Genomic DNA, 16,189 nt, shown 5'->3' with positions numbered 1-16,189 from the left:
GCAATTATACATAAGGAAAAATATAATAATATATATATGTATAATATATAATAATATATACATAAATATTGATAACATCACACATGCAGAAATACAGTGTGCAGTATAAGAAAATAACTAAATAAGACTCAACCACTGCTCATATACAGTAGGATGACGTGCGATATGAAGATTTTGGTAACGCTTTAGAATACAGCCCAAGAAAGTAATTACACATGTAAGTACAGGTACTCTTACAACGTGTAGCAAGAAGGGAACAATGTGTAACAAGAAAGTACAAAGTGTCACAAGGGGGAACAATGTGTAACAAGGCAGTACAAAGCGTAACAAGGGGGAACAATGTGTAACAAGGCAGTACAAAGCGTTACAAGGGGGAGCAATGTGTAACACGGCAGTACAAAGCGCAACAAGGGGGAGCAATGTGTAACAAGGCAGTACAAAGCGCAACAAGGGGGAACAATGTGTAACAAGGAAGTACAAAGTTACACATTGTTCCCCCTTGTAGCCCTTTGCACTTCCTTGTTACACATTGTTCCCCTTTGTGACACTTTGTACTTCCTTGTTACACATTGTTCCCCCTTGTTGCGCTTTGTACTGCCTTGTTACACATTGTTCCCTTCTTGTTACACATTGTACTTCCTTGTTACACATTGTTCCCCTTTGTGACACTTTGTACTTCCTTGTTACACATTGTTCCCCTTTGTGACACTTTGTACTTCCTTGTTACACATTGTTCCCCTTTGTGACACTTTGTACTTCCTTGTTACACATTGTTCCCCTTTGTGACACTTTGTACTTCCTTGTTACACATTGTTCCCCTTTGTGACACTTTGTACTTCCTTGTTACACATTGTTCCCCTTTGTGACACTTTGTACTTCCTTGTTACACATTGTTCCCTTCTTGTTACACAATGTAAGAGTACCTGTTCTTACATGTGTAATTACTTTCTTGTTACCCGTACTTACACCTGGAACTCGCGGGCTGTATTCTAAAGTGTTACCAAAATCTTCATATTGCACGTTATCCTACTGTATATGAGCAGTGGTTGAGTCTTATTTAGTTATTTTCTTATACTGCACACTGTATTTCTGCATGTGTGATGTCATCAATAGACAATATTTTTCTGTATGTATAATTGTATAAAATAAGGCATAGATGGGGCTGTATTCTAAAGCGTTGCCAAGATTTTTTTATATCAGTCAAGATAATACGACTGTTGCCTGAGTTAATGATATGGCGTTTCTCCTTAAGGGATAAAAGCAGATTACGGTAATGAGCCTTTTGCTGCAGGTAGAACAAATGATGCTGCTTTGAGAATACTGACTGTTTTCCGTGTAAGTGGAGGAGAGCGTCGACATGAGAGTGCTCTGACTCTTTACACAGCTGTGCTACCGCAGCCCGAGCTGGAGACAAGGTGAGATGGAGTGGAAATAATGAGCGTGAAAGAAGGAGTTAAGAGATGCACTCATGCACAAATTTTCTGCATATTAAATTGCGAGCTTGGCCTTGCAGAAAGGTCATGTTATTCAATAAGGATTTGAATGAGGACTGGGGCAGGGCTGGAGATAATGCGTGTGTAGGTTCACAGACAGCACGGATACTACAGCTGATTATGTTCGATTACTCCTGATGCCCTGTCAGAAGACGGCAATGACATGTGACTGCCAGGAAGTGTGAACTAACTGCTGGGCTTTGAAGCATCAGCCCGTGCGTCGCAAATAATTACCTTTCAAACCTGAATCAAACTGCTTTATTTATCAGGGACAAAATAATTATGTGTTTAATATTGTATAAAGTGAAAGCTGAAGTGGCCTTTGTGTCTAAAAAATAAATAATTTAATTTTAATTTATAGTCTGTGTGCAGTAGAGTAGAAAATATGTACATTATTGTATTTACATTGTTGTTGTTGTTGTTGTTGTACTAATGATGAAGTGACAAAATCTCCAAACTGTAATTTTAAAACAATAAAGAAAAAAGTGGAGAAATGTACAAAGAAAGGGGTAGCGCTTAAGGTGTGCTCATTAAGTATTAATAAGCATTAATAATATGATGTAAAGTATTAACACACTGCATTTTATCTGTTAACACACTAATAGTCCATTAATAATACGCTTATTCATAGCCAACTCTAAACCTAACCCTAACCTTAACCCTTACCCTGACACCAAAATATGCTTAATATTTAATATGAACATTTAATTAGCACACCTTAATCTAAAGCGATACTAAGAAACACAAAAGAAACACAACCATTTCAAAAGCATTTCATTTTTGTTGCAGAGGAGATCAATAATATAGTATCCAAACCAGACTTAGCCTGCTCTCTGGCCTCTCTAATCGAGCTGTGAGAGCGCTGTAGTACATCCAGAGGAAACATGACCATATTAGTCCAGTGCATAGGCTTGGCTTGTGTAAAAGTCTCTCCATGTTCTGGTGCCACATGCTCGAGCCATATGAGTGAGAGCCATCTCGTGCTGTGAACCTCCAGTAGTTTTCTCCTGATGGTCCAAAGACAGGACTAAACATGGTGAGGCTCTGTTTCAGTTTAAAGGAACAGGCCACTGTTTTTCTATACTGAGATATGTTCTGACCTGAGCTTAGACGCATTGATACGGACCTGTCTGGTCTTTGTGCGTGCCCGTGGAAGAGCGGGGTTGCTTCTAACTTCACCCCGTTTGGCGCAACAGGGATATGCTGGGAGAGGCCAAATGCTAGCAACATCTTTGGTCTTTTTGTATGCACGCACAAAGACCAGACAGGTACGCATCAACTTGTCTGAGCTTAGGTAAGAACATATCTTAGTATGGAAAAACGATGGCCTGTTCCTTTAATGCAGCTAAAATCTGGAACAGACTTCCAGAGTATGTGAGACAGGCCTCAACTCTGTTCAAATCTAGACTGAAAATAGTTCATTTTAGCTGCATTTATGGTAACTTTTTTCTACACTCTTGTCTTTGTAAGAGTGTCATTGATTGATTGTTTTATGGATTGATTTTATTTCCCTTTTTGTAATTGTATGTAACTGTGAATCACTTTGAATCGCCTTGTGTGTGACTTGTGCTCGACAAATAAACTTCAAACCTGCAGTAATACTCAAGAAAAGGTCAAAGCAAATCTTTCTCACGTAAATGGCAACAAGTCTATCCCACCTCCGTCTGTGTCACCGTCACCTACAGCATGAAAACTCCTGTCAAAGATCATATTATGCTTCTTCACACGGTAGAGATCATCTATAGATAAGGCATTTGTTGACCGTTCAAAAGCCACGCTGCGTCACTTCTCGCTTGTGTCGGGGCGGCTGGCCAGGGGGGGCCATGTTTTGAAGAGGATGTGACTCACTCGTACCCTTCTCCCCCCTGCCTCCTGTACCCTCCACCCCAACCCCACCACCACCATCACCACCTCAGTGTCCAATCACACCCAACTCTCATTAAAGCACAGCGTCTCTCCACAAGCGCCTTTCAAAGGGCAAAGGGGCAATGGCTGCTGCCGCAACAGAGCCGCCAACTCCTCCAGATCTATCAAAACCGGAGGAAAAAGAGTGGACCAGGCAAGTGCAGGCAGGACTTCTCATTATTGAGGGCTGTGTGGACGGTCAGGCTGGTTCAGAGCGCAGAGCCGTACAGTGCTGAGTGTCATGTTATCTTCTCACTGTCTTAACAGGACCGACCTCCCGCCCGCGCACAAGCCCGCCCCGCCGCCGCCCAAGAAGAAGAACAGTGACATGAAGGGCCACTTGACTTCTGACGACATACAGGTATGGAGCTTCTTTGGGGTTTTTTTGTTGAGAAATCCTGAATGTTATGAAAGAGGGTCCTGGATTTGGTAGGGGCGTTCTCTGTGGACTGCATGCACTCCTTTACCTCCAGGTGCTCTGGTTTCCCCTACCACGTACAAACATACGCAACAGGCGTCTGTGGCCTGGAAGTAGGGTCAAATAAATGAAAAACTACTAACCATTGTGAAAATACATTATTTTCCAGGTGCAAATACAATGTGTGTGACCTACCTCTCAACTGCCCTGTGCATATCATGAAACATAATGTGTTGTAGTTGAGCTTCACATTCAGAGAAAGAGTACAGAATAGGAGAGTAACCTGCGGTGAGAGGTGAGTAGAATAAGCAGTGTGCTATACCGATGCTTAGCTAATGTGGCTTTGCTTTACAGCTGGAGTTGCAGTAAAAGTGCACACTCGTCATTTCTGCATCTAGTAATATAAAAGTAAGTGAGGGCACGGACACAAAGGCTGAGGGGCTGTGGCGTTAAGGCTGGAGTATGCATGAATAAACAATTATTACTGTTGCATAAACTAAAGGCATCTCGCTCGCCTATACTGGCCTCAGCACTGCAGCAAAAGTTGGATCTGCAACACAGTCTCAAACGCTTCAATGACTCACAGTAAAAAATAAAAATAAAAATAAAAATGTATGGTATGGTTCTGGCAGCCATGGGTGCAATTGTTCTGCAATTAAAGATACAGGTTGCTTGTCATCGATATTACGGACACGATCTAAACTGTTATATTTACAGTTTATTATCTCTGGCTGGACACTTGGAAACTTGTACTCTACATTTGAATTATTGATTTTTAAGTAGGGGCTAACTAAAATGTATCAGAAAAGTAGTGTCCCAAGCAATCAAACTCTACAAAACAATAAAATAAAATGTATGTAGGCTATTAAACTTTTGTAACTGAACATAATTATTTACACTGACACATGTGCTATTTACTGCTCAAGTCAACCAATGATTGGTATGTTCTAAATGCAGTTTTGTTGTTATCTTGACAATGATAAACTGAATGCTGGCATGTCTGGGAAAAAAATATATCAAATCATTTTTGATGAGACCAGGCAAAGTCTGTAATTTGTTGATAACAGTGATACATCCTATATAAATTCACTCGTAAATTTGAATGAAATTTATGTGTATTTGTGTTCCACTTGTCGGGTGGAATGATATAAATTATAGCCATTTGCATTTTGACAAGTTGGTTCTGGCTTTGTTACAAATAGCTCCTTCAGAGGATATATGATTTTGGCATTGTCCAATAAAAACACCATCTATCTTATTACACAGGGGATGCAAATACATTCTGCAAAACAATGAAATAAATACAGTGTTTCTTTGTCGCACTGTCACAAGTTCTATGAAGATTATAGTTACTAGAGCGATACAAAATCTATAGTACTCATGTCAATTTCTTGTAAACCTTTGGAGCAGGACACTTTTTGTCTATCAACACTGTTTTCAGCTCGATTTCTCTGTTCTTTTGATATCATGCTGTAATTCTGACAGTTCCTTCATACCCGGCTGGAGAGAAATGAAAGAGGCAAAGTGATTTTGCATATATTCTCAGTAAGGCGCTTGATGGTTTTCTTTATGATTTTGACACAACTGACAGATCAATTAGGTGCACACGGCGGGAGCAGGGTTTTGCTGAAAAGGAAACAATACTCAGCGCACTCGGCGCCTCGCTTTGCCCTCTATTAAAGCACATGTTGCTGCAGTAGTTCTTAAAAGAGTCATCTTACATATTCACTACAAGTTCTGCTAATACAGCCAAAACAATATGTGCCAAAACATGTCAGCTGAGACTGTGAAAGTGCAGGTCCAAAATGGCGCCCGAGTCACACAATGAGGTGGATTTTGCAGAACTACAAATCACCTGCAAACGGTGGCTGTATTTAGGATGGTGTAGTGATCGGATGTTTGTTGTGTTGTTGTGTATATTTGGATGGATGGACACATTTCATATTGTATTAATTCACCTGCTAAGGGACCGCTGATGGAAACTAGTTTAAACTATAATCTGGTGTAAAAGCATGTTTAATTCATGCTTTTGCACATTATCCCTGTTAAATAAACAAATAAACTAAACTAACTGCAGTCACTCTGGATATACAGTGAGAAGGACCATGTGTAGAACCACTAATACACAGATGCACAGATAGCTATATTGTTTCAGTGGAGGGGAGTGCTGGGGGTGATTGTATCTTCGGTGGTTTTGTGATATATCACATACAGTGTTTTGTACAGTTTATGTACTGGACAGAACTGTATGGTACAGTATGTGTCCATCGTGGGTATAAGACACATACAACATTTGTAACATGTTGAACTAATAGATTTACACAGTACATTTGATTGTTATTCATTTGGAGTGTTGACCTCATACCATATACAATCTTCCACCAGGAAACTCTCCACAAACATGTCCTGTAAGGCTCAAAGACAGTGAGCTAAATACCATCTTTATCTTACAAACTTAACTTTGATTTGAAAGTGATTTCAAGATCTAAATTATCAACCACATGGAGCCAATGCCTGTGGATTCAAAGTAATCTTCTTTTTCTTTTCCTCTGAAGTCATTTATGTTATGCTATATATGTCAAAAGTCCCTTGCACAAAATAGTTTCTAAAGTAACCCAGATTAGATTAACTTTAATGCCACTTTAATTATTTCCTCGGCTTCCGCTAACTGAGTGATGTAATAAACACTTCTAAATAAAACACATTTAAATCATCCACCGCTGAACGCAGCCTGTGTAATCACGCTGCATATTCCCCCCTCTCCGGCGCAGGCACATTAGGCAGGAGACATTAGCGGTTGCTTTTGAATGATGGGCTAATTGCGGCGCTAACCTTGGAGCGGCTGCTTGTGTTGCGTCTGTGGAGCTCATGACCAGTGTGAGCTGAGCTGTCGGTGTTCCCCCCTGTAGGTGGTTCATCTGGACAAGGAAGAGGAAATGCAGAAGCTTCCTCTCCAGCCTCCCTATTACGACATGGCGCCCTCTGAGTCCACCGCCTTCACTGATAAGCCGGTGAGTAGAGACGTCATGAGCGGAGGTGAAAGGCCGCTCCCGTGCAATACCATATATCCGGGGGGGGTAAGGCCGTTGGGGTCATCCACTTCCGCAGCCTTGGGGCCAGCCATAATTGCTGGTTAAAAAAGGTTGAACTTTGTGGTTTGTGTCGTTTTGCTTGGAGGTATTTGAAGAGTGATTGTCTGTCTGTGAACATCGCTGTGAGGATCTTTAATTGTTTTTTCTGCCCGGGCTTGTTGAGAATGGCTCTGCAGTCCTTCTAACAAGCTGACCAGTTGTTCTGCTGAGGGCGCTGGTCCATAAGCTGCTTATCTTCATCATATCCATTTGTAACTCGGAACAAGTTGGGACACTGTGCAAAGGTGGAATAACGATGTCATGACGTGCCACATTATTGCAATTATTTATTGGATTGATGAAAGAATTGTCCGGATACTGTTTATACACATGAACTAAATGTCAAATCTTTTAACCACTTAACTGCCGCCTTAGGGCTAGGGTTAGGGTTAACTATTATTTACATCCAAATCTCAAAGCTTATTGACAGGAGAGCTTACAGCCTATATGCCAGAGTGATATCCAATTTGAAAGCCAAGACCTTGTAGTTTATAAAAATATGTGTGAGATCTGTGTGAGTGAAACACAATTTACATTACATTTGCCGTTCTTAATCCCAGTTATATCCTGATGAGAGTTAACTACCCGTAACCCTAGCCCTAACCCCAAACCTAACCCTAACCCTAACCCTAACCCGAGCCCTAGCCCTAACCTTAGCCCTAGCCCTAGCCCTAACCCCAAACCTAACCCTAACCCGAGCCCTAGCCCTAACCTTAGCCCTAGCCCTAACCTTAGCCCTAACCTTAGCCCTAACCTTAACCCCAAACCTAACCCTAACCCTAGCCCTAACCTTAGCCCTAGCCCTAACCTTAGCCCTAGCCCTAACCTTAGCCCTAACCTTAGCCCTAACCCTAACCCTAACCCCCAGAGGGGACGGCAGGTAACAGGTTAAACCAATGTTTTGGCTACTGACCTCTTCTTAGCCAGACCAAACCATGTTTAACGAGATCTAGATTTTAGTCTTTTAACCTCTTAACCCCAACCTGAACGGAGGACATTTTCTCCAGTTTGGCATTACGCAAATCTAAAAGTGTCTGGAAAAAAAAGCGTCAAAAATCGGACAAAAACACACGTCAGAGAACGACAAAAAAAGCAACAAAGAAGCAACAAAAACATGATGAAAACATGACGAAAACGCTTCAAATATGTGACAAAAACACGGCAACAACGTGACAAAAAAGGTTCTGCTCAGTTTTGTAGGCCTTAGCTTTCAAATGAGGCATTCCACTGTTGCTCTCTAGTCGAAAAGCCTTTAGATTTGGGTAAAGCCGAATTGGAGAAAATGTGCTCGGTAAAGTCACTGCGATCCCACATATTTTTGTAAAAACCTGAGGCAAGTGGAGTTCCTTCCCATAGATCTCTTTAGCTAATGCTTCTGTAACTCACCTTCACAAGCAACACATCTCAATGAAGTTGCGAAAGAGCAACATGAGGCAGTAAATTCTCGTTCTATAATTTCATTCAAAAGTTTTCGTTTTAATTCCACATTTTGCACAATGTCCCGGCCTTTTCTCTGGACCATGGTGGTACGACAGCTCCATCGTGTTTGCACATGGCTCCGTGGTTGGACCCTGTATGTTTGGAAACTTCATTGATCTCTGTGCTACCATCTGTGTGCTCTCCGCCGTAACCAATGATCTTCCATATAATGGCCGTTTGTGTTAGCATGGCAACAGAGTGTGGATAAAAATGGCACCGTAGCCCCTTATGATACATCTTCTTCTCAGTGTCAAGTGCAGCTGTTTGTTATCTTCACCGCATATACTGCCTGGAGTGTTTTATTTTGTTACTTTACTTGGCCGTATCGACTCTATGGTCCCAATTACCAGCCATCTCACCCAACATGTACACGCATTGGGGTTATTTGGGATATGAGTTAATGATTGCTGGTAGCTTTGAAGATGTTCTTTCAAAGCGAACAAGTCAAGACCAAATATTTCTTTTTCTAGAATGAAGTGTACCCAAATGGACACAGAGCTAGTAATACTTTTTTGCTTTTAACCTCATTGTTAATAGTTTATACATATTTACCATGTTTGTATCCATAAAACGAATATCAAGAATATCAAACCTGACTCCCCACTGTCTGTCACCACTTGTATACAAAGCTGACTTTTGACGATACTCGGACACCATTGGTGGCGTTCTGTCATCATTTACTTTACTTATTTCTTGTTGCAAGTGAAGGTTTGGGCTTGTGATGAATGGAGTCTCTCTAAGCACCGCCTTTGACAGAGCTATGCATTGACTGCTGAGCGGAGAGTGTTACTAATGATGATTCTCTGGGGGCTAAACACTATCTGCCAACTTTGAATGCGATGTGGCTGTAATTTTCCCCCTGATTGCACTCTGGTCATGACAAATATCCCACACTCAAATTTAAATACCCGGCCAGGGAAATATGCAATGCCGTTTGGTTTCATTTTGAATTATGAGCCCGAGACGACAGGGAGGCTTCAGACTTGTCGGAGTAATTCTTTCTCCGGAGACAGAGGGACAATGGTGCAAAGGGGACAACAAGACATGTCCTCTCTTCACATTGAGCATTCTACCTGTTTTGCATGTAGTCATTAAGAGAAGACGACAGTGCTCAACGGACACAGCACACTTGTGGAAGCTTCTTTAGGTTGCGTAAAGCTTGGATAAACTTTTTAGGCACAGTGACTTTTGTAATGTTCAATATGATGTGTAAAGTCTATGAATTATGCCATATCCTCAACATTTGCTTTATTTCAATTTAATTAAATCTGTAGAATTACATCCCGGAGGTAAATGTTGTATCTACTGTTTTATGATTGCTAGCACAGATGAAGATATTTGACCAAGATTTGGCATTTATATAGCTGAAGCTGTGCTTGCAGTGCAAAGTTTGACTCATAAATCAACTTTTAAAGCAGTACTAAGTAACTTGTCTACTTTAATAAATCCTTTCCGTAGTCCCTCTGGGGGTAATACAAGTGTTATGATTGGAGGGTCTTTCCTCTCCCCCAGTGTCTCTGGCCAGAAAATCACAATTGCAACTTCGTGTATTGGAGTCACCAATACACATTAATGGACTCATGAAGAAGAAGCTAACAGGTTAACGGGCAAAGCTAACTGCGGGCTAGCGCCACTTAAACAGTATTTACAGCCAAGTTTGAGTGAAAAAATGATCTCCATTGTGTAATTGGATGGATCCCGCTCTCCCTTTGTCTTTTCTGTCAGCGTAGTATTTACTCTCACAGACAATTAATGAGTAAAAAAACGTAACATGCTACAACACCTGCAGTGACGCTTATGGCCTCTAGGGGCAATAGTTACTTAGTACTGCTTTAAAGTGCAATTAACCCGTATATACTTGTGCCAGAAAAGGTTTTCCAACTCTGATTTCACACGCCGTGAGCTTATCCTATCCAACGACACATACGAGTAGTTTAAGAATATCTGATATCGAGCTGAGAAGTTGAAAAGCAAAAAAAAAAAAAAAAAACAGCGAAAAGTGTCCACCATTCCTTATTGATGAAACCATTTAGAGCTTTTACTTAGTGCACACTTGGCCAGCTACTCATCACCCAGTCCATCAGCCTCAGTCCATCACTGTGTCAGAGCAATCACTGTTTAACTGCAGCCCGTGTTTACATGCACAATGGGGACATTACTGTTCTAACATGCTGATAAAGCACTGCCCACAGTAGCTGAGTACAATAAGGCAGAATACTCCAATCACTGCCTTCCAAGTTTGTGTAAAACTGAAATGAAACGTCTTTGGTTCGTTTAGCTCCTAAAACGCTGTAAGCCTCTCCATGTGAGAATATCTCGGGGAAATTATTGAGATATCAAACAGTGAGCGAGATTTGGAAACAGAGGTTAAATAAAGACACAAATAAATAAAATCATCCTTTTGATGGGAATTGTGCAACTCAAATATGTGCATGTAAACAGTGACTAAGCCGTACTCGCTCAAACCTCTTATTTATGGATCATATCATTTTCCGCATTTGTGTGTGTCACTGCTGTGTGTTGGCATTATATTTTGTATTCACTTTTTTCTTGTTTCGTTGCCAACACGGCACACACAATGGGAAGCCCCTGGCCCTGAGACATTAATCCATTGTGTTGTCTGTCTCTACATTACAGCTGCGTCTACACTGACTGATGTTGTGGCTGTCTCACACCTCACACAGTGTCGCCTCTCTTGTCCTCAGAACTCTGGCCACAAGGACTGTGATGTCCAGTATGCGGAGCTGGATACTGCAGCTTTGGCCTCCTCTCCCAGCCCACGAAGCTCTGATCACACTGGCCCTGGGGACCTTGTCGAGTATGCAACCATCCAGCCTAGCTCACACTAGCGCATGCCATTATAGGCCTTTCCCCCCAAACTCCAGGTACACAGACCGACCTCCATCACCTTCACTGCACTCTCCTCCATCTGCTCCTTATGTTTCACATGTTCCTCTCCGTGTGTCACCGCCGCCTGTTTCTTTAGTCAAACCCCTCTGACAAAGCCTGAAATACTTCAAATCTACTATTAAACACCATGATGATCGACTGAGAGTTGCCACAATTGAAACCTTTTGCTCGGTACAATGGCATTAACATTAACAAACTCTTTCCCCACAGCACTTCATCTTCCTCCTGCTTTTCTGTCTTTCTCTCTTTCTAAGCATGATTTCTTAGAAAAGCTGTCGTAGCTGAGCATCTCCCTCTAGTATGAATGAAATAGTGAGAATGAAAGCATGAGTTCTCAGCATGATACATTGGTTTACGCAATGTAAAATGACTGTTGAGGTGAAACTTGCTGTATGATATTTTCGAAAAAATGTCAATTTTAATTAGACCATTGGTAGTGGTTCCCAACATTTTGAAATCAGGTACTCCCCGAGGCCTTGGATGACCAGTCGCATAATACGCCAACGCAAACTTCAAACACCTGTCTGTTAACACAGCTTTCTTTACAATGAAGACAATCATGCACTTTATTTTAAATATTTAGACGTCACTGGGAAGACCAAGAAGATAAATATAGGATAATACAGATATTAAAATGCAATATTAGATTTTGCTTTTAATTTCTTTGAAACTATTAAAAAGACTTACTGAACATAATAGGCTGTTTTGTCTAAAGTGCCACATAATTTTATTTTTATTTTATTTATGTATTTTTAATCTTTCTTCTCATACAAGTCATTATGTGTGCCCCTGGTTGTACCTGTACCACAGATTGGAAACCACTATATTACATGTTAGGAAATCAATTAATATTCAATTCAGATTTTTATTGTTTTTGAATATTGTTGAGTCTGAATAAACATTCACTCTTAAAATTGAATGTTTAGTTTTAAAACTGTTGAAACATTTATACTTGTAATGTTTTGGGGTGCTCATGTGTGCTGATGAAGAAAAAGACCTGTGTGAATGGTGTGTGAATGGTTAGTGCGGGTGGGAGGAGTTGATGCCACAGATTTGCAGCCTCGGTCCCGTCAGTCTACCCCAGGGCAGCTGTGGCTACAGTCGTAGTTTATGACCACCAAGTGTTTAGTGAATGAGCGATGCACGGAAATTGTAAAGCAACTTTGAGCATCTGGAAAAGCCGACTGGCTGTTTTGCTGGGTTTTTGGAGCCTACTTCAAAAAATAAAAGTAGCGATAGGAATAAAAAGAGGATAAAACAGCATGTTAAGACAAACATGTGGTGGTAGGAATGACAAACCTGTGTTCAGTAATGACATAAAGAGGGGCAAAGGAACTTCCGGAGCCTTCCCCCACTTCCTTCTTCTACTTCTGCCTGAAGGATTCTATAATTAGTTGATAATTAGTCCACTGATATACAGTCAACGGGAAAAGTGCTAAAACTAATTCTTTTTTCTTATTAATAAAAAACAACTATATACTGTATACGACACAGAATTAATTTATTTAAAGAGCCATCAAAAACCTACCTCGCACTAACTCAGTGTGAACGTCCTTGTTATTACTGTACTGTTAAGTCAAGCAAAAACATATTACTATACCTTACACAGGTAGTAGTATTACCTTTTTGTGCAAAATAATATTCAATATGTCTTCCCTGCAGGATAATGCTACTTGATGCCAGTTCATAAAGTATTTAGAAAATATGTTATTACTGCATTATTGATGTAAAACAGCATCAGTAGAGGAAGTATTCATATTTTCTCTTGTTTTCAAAAGAAAAACTTTTTTTCCTTAAACAAATTTAAATGACAAAGTAACTGTTTAGTCCATTTCTGAAGCTCAAACAAAGACTTTCTGTAACTAGTTTAGAGATAAGTTTAGTGATTGATCCCTTATGCACTATATATGCACGGCCCTTTTATCTTCAAAAGCTCAGATGTTCTCAACGAGAGGATACACAGTAAGTAGACGAGCCCACTGGCGTGCATATGTGGTTTAGCTTCTCTAAATCTATTAGGTACTTCTTTATGTAAATGTTTGAACACGTTTGTAATCCACTTCCTGACTCCTGTCCAATCAGAGGTCACGCCCTTGTATAAACCACAGTGCTCTTCTTTAGCAGTCTATTAGCATTCAGCAAAGATTCATAATGTCTCCATCAGCATGCATGCACATCACTCATCTATTCACGCACATAAAACCTACCAAGGCTGAGCTAGTGTAGTGTATAACATGGAGGCAACAGATTAAGAAATCCACTGCACTGTGTGAAGCGCTTGGGGTGACTTGTGTGAAAAACGCTCTACAAATAAACTTCCATTCCAAGCTCAGCGAGAATGAATAGGTTTTGATATAGTATGCACAGTTAAAGAGATATCATCTTTATAGGGTCCTATAAATGTATGAATGTCCAGTACATCTTTGAACATTTTTTTTAAATTTAAAATCATGTATATATTTGAAGTTTCAAAGCATTCAAAATGTCTGGACAAACTCTCTTCTGGTACAAAGGAGTGAAACAATTTCAATAATGCTAAAGACAACAACCAACAAGACATGCTAACATTTAATATATTTTAAAAGTCTGTTTAACTGTAGCATAATATGTCTCCTTTGACAGTAATCAAAATTGGCCTCAAGGTAATTCCAATAGTAATCTCTTTTCATTGTGTTTGATGAAGCTGAATTTGCTAGTTAGATTGAAAGTAGGGGGATAATTACACTCATCAAATTACTAAATGAAAAAGTAGAAGAGCCCATGCAATGCTCAAGTAACTTACAAAAGCTGAGTGCTTATTGAGTCTTTTCCTTTCATGTACCTTTACGTGGTTACCAAAAGGTAATAAAGAGAGAGTATTGGTGGCATATTTAGCTGCAGTCAGTGTTGGTTTGACTCCCTGAGTTGCCGACAGACTTCTCAAACTGCTGGCTTTCATTTGATCATAAATCCCCAAGGTCTTTTTTTCACTGGGCAAATAAAATCAAAAATCAAAAAGAATAACCTGACAACTCTGAACATTTATTTCACCTGAGTATGAGAGCTCCTTGATACTGACATGCTGGAACAAATAAAACATTCAGACGTTTGTGTCCTCATTTCCAAAGATCACTACAGGGGTGTGTCTCATACAGTACACTTAAACAACATAAGTGAAACACATTATTTATAGAGTATAAGGTAACAAGTACACATGTTACTTTATACAATCACATTTGGAATATGGAGCTTTACATTTTTATTTGTATTTTTTCAACATTTACAGCACAGCTGCTCAGTATTTTGGTCATCCCAACTGCCATCGGCTAATTGTACATCTTGTTTTCATTGCTCCTTCTTTTTTGTTTTGCTTATTCTTTATTTGCTTTTGTGTCTGTCGTAAAAAATAAAAAAAAACACACATTGTTGTTTTTCTTTTATTCATGCTCATTCAATGTGCTTTTTGTTATCCCTCCCAACAAACAAACTTGTATAGATCGGGACTTGTGGTCGTCGTAGATGTAGAGATACTTGATGAGTAAGTTTCATTTCATTTCATTTCATTCACCTCTTTGTAATCATTTTACCATTGTCATCACCTAACTGAATGTCAGAAGAATGATAAATACAGGCCTAATATGTTATTTAAATAAGTTGTGATGATTATGGTGCATTACTATTATGAATATATTAAAGTATATTAAAATATAGTAGTAAAGACTCGATGCATGAATTTAAAACCATGAAGTCAATATATTTTATTCTTCATCAAACTCAATAAAAGGCATGGCAATGCATTAAATGCTCCCACCAGCAGAGGGCACCAAAATTCAAACTCATATAATATAAATTGTGGAAGTGATCAATCTAATGAGGAACTATTATACCTTGTGTTTTTATCTGTTGCATCAGTATTGATTTATAGTTTCCCAGAAGATTCTCACAATCTCAAGTGTGGGGAAAATCGGCTTTTTTAGCAAGTTCACTTATGTAAAATCACGAGCTGTAGGCGTCAGTGGAGTATTTTTTCATAGATGCTGTGGTCTAGTATGTTAAAAGTGAACTGAATTCAATTTCTCCTTTGGATGAACTGCTGCTCTAGGAGCATATAATTGTTGAGTTCCAAGGGTTTATCATTCCTGCTAAACCAGCTTGGCTTTGCCAAATACGGTTGATTTATTTATTCAGTAAACCACTTATTAACCTCTTGGCAGTTTGGATAGACTTCTAGTGCTGCGCTCTAATACACTGCACTTGGATTAGAGCCAGTCCTGTGACAAATGGAGCCCTGTTGTGACCCTGCCCTGTTGTTTAGTATTTTCTCCCTTGCTGTGTTGCAGGACCCCGGAAGGTGTCCAGAGGAGCTGCTGAACCCGGCTGAGTACATCAACTACCAGCCCGTCTGCAACATGGGGGAGCCCTACCCCGAGCCACCGCCCGCTCAGCCTTACCCCCCTGTCACCTACCTGCCTCAGCACCCCTACACCCAGCAGCCCGAGGAACCCATGTACTCCAACACCAGCTACCCTGCCCCGGGACCACAAGCTCCTCCCTACAAGTTCCCCAAGGAGCAATCTGTGTGATCCAAGACGGCTGACCAGCACAACGCCTTTGTTTGTCACCCTATCTATCGTACACTGCTTATTCCACTCACACTCAACACTTGTGACGTTAGCTTAGCCAGCCGCACTGACCTCACCACACCCATAGGGAGCGCTCTCGACCTCATTCACAACAGTCTGTTCCTGCTTCCTCACCTTTTTTATCTTGCCAACCATCAAAAAACATGTACAGAATATGCCACTAAATCATGAGATTTACTTTGTTTTCTTGAAGAATCCCCCTGAGTAATGGTGAAATTATGTAGCATAGTG

General features: G+C 40.3%; 1 protein-coding gene across 5 annotated transcripts in view; it reads left to right on the top strand.

Moving 5' to 3' along the window:
• Positions 1-16,159, top strand: part of nectin1b (nectin cell adhesion molecule 1b) — a 163,620-nt gene extending 147,461 nt beyond the window's left edge. Inside the window, exons 8-11 of one of the 5 annotated variants that reach the window (XM_079553714.1) lie at positions 3,668-3,759; positions 6,726-6,827; positions 11,132-11,311; positions 15,656-15,780. In XM_079553714.1, coding sequence (XP_079409840.1) covers positions 3,668-3,759; positions 6,726-6,827; positions 11,132-11,275 — 338 coding nt within the window. In that variant the 3' untranslated portion in view covers positions 11,276-11,311; positions 15,656-15,780. Of the gene's footprint in view, positions 1-3,665; positions 3,760-6,725; positions 6,828-11,131; positions 11,312-15,655 lie in introns of all 5 variants that reach the window. The other 4 variants (XM_079553712.1, XM_079553713.1, XM_079553715.1 and 1 more) reach the window with 4 other exon arrangements.
• Positions 16,160-16,189: the final 30 nt, after the last annotated feature.

The sequence above is a fragment of the Gobius niger genome, assembly GCF_951799975.1.
Source record: "Gobius niger genome assembly, chromosome: 1".
NCBI lineage: Eukaryota > Metazoa > Chordata > Actinopteri > Gobiiformes > Gobiidae > Gobius > Gobius niger.
The sequence above is the reverse complement of the archived record's forward strand: the minus strand, read 5'-3'. Positions and strand labels throughout refer to the sequence as shown.